This window comes from Bactrocera oleae, chromosome 3, assembly GCF_042242935.1.
Source record: "Bactrocera oleae isolate idBacOlea1 chromosome 3, idBacOlea1, whole genome shotgun sequence".
NCBI lineage: Eukaryota > Metazoa > Arthropoda > Insecta > Diptera > Tephritidae > Bactrocera > Bactrocera oleae.
The window spans coordinates 61,264,726-61,270,809 of record NC_091537.1 but is presented as its reverse complement, the minus strand read 5'-3'; the positions used below and the strand labels follow the sequence as shown (position 1 = coordinate 61,270,809).

Sequence of the window (6,084 nt, the reverse complement as noted above, 5' to 3'; positions counted from 1 at the left end):
GACACTGGCTCATGGACATCGATAAGAAAATGACAAGAGAAAAACGAAAAATCCTGTTGTTTATAGATAATTGCACAGCACACAACGATATCCCACAGATGAAATCTGTAAGAGTAGAGTTTTTACCTCCAAACACTACATCAAAATTACAACCTATGGATCAAGGTATTATACAAAATTTCAAATCATTATATCGCAAAGAAGTAGTCAGAAGAATGGCGCGAGATTTAGATGAAGGAAAAAAAACTTCCATAGATGTATTGCAAGCCATGCGGATGACTGATAAAGCTTGGCGTAAAGTGACTGCTGCCACTATAAAAAACTGTTTTGGTCATTGTGGTTTTTCTTCGTCAACAACCGAAGAAGTTGAAGATGATTCTCTACGACCTCCTGAGGAATGGAATACAATAGCACCTGGAATATGTTTTGACGATTTTATAACATGTGATGATGGAGTAATGACTGCGGGAAAATTATCTGACGAAGAGATACTTGATTCACTATCTCCGAGCAACGAAAACGAAGAAGATGATACAGAAGATCCAATCGATATACCATGCACTCCATTAGTTTCAATCAAAGAGGCTAGAATAGCATTAAATACTTTACGTGATTTTATTGAACAATCAAGCAAATCAGAAGAAAAAGAATTTTCCGCTCTTTGTATCCTAGATAATGCTATAGATAATGAACAACCTACTTTAAAGCAAAAACAAATTACTGATTTCTTCAAATAAGTTTGTGAATAAATATGTTGATGAGCAGTTATGTAACGTGAATTTGCATGTATGTTTATTTGACTTTCTCCTTTTTGTTCGTCCCCTCCCTAACCCTTAAAGCTTTGTCTATTTACTGGACGTAGAAAAAAAATCTAAAAAATCCCTAAAAAACAGGGTCTTACGGGATGACCCCTTTAAAGCGGAATTGTGAGAAGGAAGTTAATTACGAAGTCATGATTTGCTCTTCATCGTTAAAGCGGCGGGTCATCTGTTAGAACCGATTCAAGTTGTAAAGATTTAAGTCCATTCTAATATACTTAGCGTTCAACATTGCCATTACTAATGAGTGAAATTTCCCCCCTATTATCCAATTTGTGAAGGATGTAGAGAATTACTTGTAGATCTCGAGATCTCCTTGATAAATCTTAAATACCATATTGGCCGGAATGTCTCAGCTCTAGTTCCACATAATTGCTAATACACATACATATGTACATATATGTTGTACATCTCTTTTACATTTTTTTCTTTCCAACGTAAAAAGTACAAATGCCCTCAATCCTACGTTACAATTGTGTTGCCACATTTGCAAAATATACCTGCACAGCAGTGACCTTCATTGTTTAATAATAGTATTAGACAAACTTAGCTTGATAAGCTTCTTGCAATCAACCAGCATTGTGAATTGCACACAACTATACCATATATGTAGAAAGAATATACACAGATAACCATCAGAAAATCTTACAGGCAAATTACTTCGAAATTATTGTTCTGTGATGTAATACTAGTTTGTTTAAACATAATTAACAACCAATTTACTACAAATACTAATATTTAGTTTTGATAAATAAAAAACAAATCCTCACCAAATCAATGTTTTTAAACGAGCACCGGGAACAGATACAATAGTGTGTGGATTTTACTTTTCCAGTTAAGAAGTTATCAATCAGTGAAGTATTAAACAATATAATTTGTAGTTTTACAGTATTTAAGCACCATACACAGAAATATAATCCCATACTACATCACCAGAAAATGTTAACAATTACTTATAAAGCCTTATGAACAGAAAAAAAAGCTCTTAAAATATATATCAGATATACAGAGAACACACAGGAGGTTATAATTAACCACAATTTCCATTTGACAAACTAAAAATTCGACATAGAAAATATAACAGAAGAGAAAACATTTCTACTGCTGGGTGTACACTTATGTATACATAACATGGGGCATACAATTCAATAACGACTCGTAAATATGGTTAAGAGTTAAACTCATTAAAAGATTAGCCTACATCAGTTTGGTTGTTTGTATGTTGCAGAACGATTGTATGAATAGAATATGTGCCAATAAAAGTATTAAGGGGATCAGACGACTGTAAATAGTCGGTCAGACTAGCACACTAAAAGAATTACCTCTGCATGCCTGTAGATATTTATATATATGTGTGTACATATATAAAATGACACTAATTGTGCAATATATAAAAACAAAAGTATTTTTGCACACGTGTGCATGCACGTATGTTAAGCTAAAACCGATAAGTAACTTTGTTGTTAAAGAGTCCATCGTTACGGCGAGATAAGGGTTTGACTAATTTTTATATAGAGCTGTACAAAAGAATTAACCCACGAATGAAACCGAGTGTAGGCACATACATATGTATATATGTACACTTGTCAAATATGCGTACGAAAATAGAAGGGTGTAAATAATCCCAATGGCGCACATCACACACCATCTGAAAATCCATTGTACCAGCCTGTGCATGCATTTACTTATGTATGTATGTGCATATGCAGTTTATAGTATATATAATATTATTGACTTTTTTAGGTAAACTCATGTTTGCTATTATCACTTCCCGCCGTTTTATAGAGAATTAAAGTTCACTATACACATCCCTAAAAAAATTGTGCGATTAGGCTTTTTATATAACCTTTTAGGTACAAAATGGTCATAGGTTATACTTAAACAAAAGGGAACAGTCAGTTCCTTATAAAAAATTAAAAATGCCTTTAGTAACATGTTAATTTGTGAATAACCCCGGACTCATCCTAGACTTGCCGCAGTATTTGTAGGGATATGAGTATTCTGATATAAATGAACGTACATGAAAATTACCCTACATGGAATTGTTGAGCACTTTGGATATTCTCAGTTTTTATATTCGCGCTATAGTGTGTTACGGTGTTAGTAACACATAAAAGTAATCGAGTTAGATATGGCGTTATATACGTATATATATTATATAAATTATCGGGAACCGAGGACTTTTAAAATACCATAACTAAGTACCAAACTAAAACAAAAAACTACACAAACTACTATTTGCTACAGTGAATCGCAGTAGAAAAGAACATCTGTGGTTTTGAAACTTTTTGAAAAGGGGTCGTGTCCCTCCGCTTAATTCATTTCATGTATGCATATATCTCACAAACCGCTAAAGCTATGTACAGATTGGTTGAAAAGTTTCTGCGCTTAAAATTAAAAAAATACTGTTTTTAGTATTATACATATTTTTTTATTGAATATAATCTCCCTTAATTCAATACACTTATTCCAATGATCCTGCAATAATTTTATGCCAATCTTATGATGACTTTCCGGAAGCTCTGCAAAATACCCGTCTGCTGCTTCTATATTCGGTTTCTGAAGAAATAGTAGTCGCTGGGAGCCAAATCTGATGAATATGGTGGATGCTCAAGCAATTCGTACTTTAATTCGTTGATTTTTTTCATTGTTAAAACACCTTTTTGAGCCGGTGCATTGTCTTGATAAAAAATTAAGTTTTTGTGCTACAAACCAGGTCTTTTCTCATGACTTCTTTCATCCACCTGATCCAGAAGGCTGCAATAGTATTCAGAGTTGATTGTTTTACCGTTCAGTAGATAATCAATCAACAAAATTCCTTTTGCATGCCAAAAAACTGATGTCATAACCTTCTTTGCTGATTGTTATGACTTAACCTGCTTTGAAGCTGAACAACCAGCTTCAGTCCACTGTAAACAATTCTTATTTCAATTTAGGATCATAGTGGTAGAACTAAGTTTCATCCAAATTTAAAAAACGACACAATAAATCGGTTTTATTTTGTTTGAAATGTTCCAAATTATGCCGAGAAATTTGTTTTCGATCCAGTTTTTGTTGAATTGTTGTTAACTTCTAACAATTGTTCATAAATTTCATTTGATTTTAAACTTTTCAAATTAATGAATCTTATTACTGTCTGGTCAATCTGTAAAATTTATTTATGAACAGTTTGCCAAAAAAATGTGTCCGTGTGTCAAAAGTAGATAAAATTTAGTCAAAACTTCCCCTAGCCCCCATATACCTGATTCTTAATACTAAATAACTTTTTCCTCATATACCCAATATATTAATTTATCTTCTTTGGTTGAGTTAATATCAAATATATCTTATTTGAGTAAATAAGTTTGAGTTTAATATAAATATCTCGGATAAGAAGCAAAATGAGATTCTAATCCATTCACTTTTTCGTCTAATAATCAGTCTTCGATTTTTGATATAAAGGTTTGCCACAATTTTAATGTGTATAGTAGTATATATGTATTAGCATCTAACCAGCTTTGTTTCCTACAAATTTCGAGAGTATAAAATGTAAAGTTACACCCCATCTTAGCCCTTCCTTACCTGTTTCAAATGAGGTAATTTTGAGGGCGTGGCAATGAACTGATTTTACCTATTTGCAGTATCCGCCTAATCACGATGCAAAGGAACGCGTGTACCAAGTCATTTAGACTCTCATCATCCAAATATTTTGATGTACATACATACATACATATAAGCTCGTTAAGTTTTATGTGTTACAAACAAACGCTGGGTAACGAGACTATACTCTGCGCAACATGTTACTACTATTTAAAGATACAATTGGTCCGAAGCAATGTACATAATGTTATCTAAATTCTCTGTCTAAAGGTCAGAAGCACGAACTGACCACGCACCGTTAAATATTCCTATAATACTCTACAGCCACCTAATATTTACATATCAACATAGTCTATGTTCGTATGTATATTAACAAGCCTACTAGATACATATACACAGATTTGTTGATGTTTGTGCTCATGTAGCAAGTGCGAAACTCTGTTAGAGATATCAAACCCGAGTGTGAAAACTTAGACGATGCTCCGAAAGCCCAAAATTTTAATAATTTCTTAAACCAATAGGTTTTTTTAATTGCCATCTTACATTTGCTTAGAACATCCACATATGTACATATGTAAGTATATGGAGCAAAAATTATTTAATATGAACATACCTAAAACAAGTAAGGAATTGCTAATTTCGGGTGTAACCGAACATTTTACGCTCTTGCAACTTGCAAGGATAAAACACAGGAACTTACTTGCAGGCGTTGGCTTCATAAAATTCATATTAACACTAAGGGGAGCTAATGGAAGTGTTGATCGATTCTACCTATATTTAACATATGGGCAAAGTATTATCAGTAAAGGATTTCAAATTTCAATCTCACAGATTGACTAATATTTTCGATGGTATGTTCGCTGTAGGAACTAGAGTCCACATATTCGATACCTGGGGGCTTGAACAGTTGTAGTCCGATTTTGAGAATTTTTGGTTATAAGCTGGCCTAATCTAAGAGCATTATTCGGGCAAAGTTTTATCCCGTTGCATTGCTTGGTTCTTGATTTGTATACTGGAAATCAAAATGGAATTTAAAATTGTGTTATATTGGAAGTAGACGTGGTTTTTGTCTGATTTCGCCTATTTTTACACTGTGGTGTTAAAATATCGGAATAATATTACATATCGAGTTTGGCTAAAATTAGTCGAAAGAGTCCCGATATGTGGATTTTTCTTAGAGGGCAGCCCCACGCTCAATTTTTCAAAGTTTTTAGCCCACAGTTGCCGCTTGCTACTACAATCTCCTATAGGAAATTACAGTTTTATATTTCAATTTTGTGCTTAGTTATGACATTTTATATGTTTTCGGTTAATGGCGTTTGTGGGCGTGACACACCGATTCCGACCATCAAAGAAATCGTCCTTACTTTTTTACCAAGGAATACGTGTTTCATTACGATATCTAAATTTTTACTCAAGTTACAGCTTGCACGGACAGACGGACGGACAGATACTCACTTGGATTTCAGCTCGTCTCGTCATCATTTATATATAATATATGTATATATCCCTATATATTACTCGAACAAAACTCTTATGCTTTGTAGCAACATGTTGCAAGAGTATAATAAAAGGAACAGAGATGCGCAGAAAGGTCAAGTCCTTCATTGTGCTAACTAAATAAATAAACTAAATAGTATCCCGTAAACAAAGCGTATATGCATAATTACATTGTGGTCAGCTGTGT

General features: G+C 33.4%; 1 protein-coding gene across 1 annotated transcript; it reads left to right on the top strand.

Annotated features, from left to right (window-relative positions):
• Positions 1-215: 215 nt before the first annotated feature.
• LOC138856109 (uncharacterized) lies at positions 216-737 on the top strand. The gene has a single exon (XM_070106528.1). It carries the CDS (start codon positions 216-218, stop codon positions 735-737), a length of 522 nt encoding a protein of 173 aa, XP_069962629.1.
• Positions 738-6,084: the final 5,347 nt, after the last annotated feature.

What these genes read in the sequence shown, in the direction of transcription:
- LOC138856109 (XM_070106528.1), top strand. Translation starts at nt 216, where the DNA reads ATGGCGCGAGATTTAGATGAAGGAAAAAAAACTTCCATAGATGTATTG.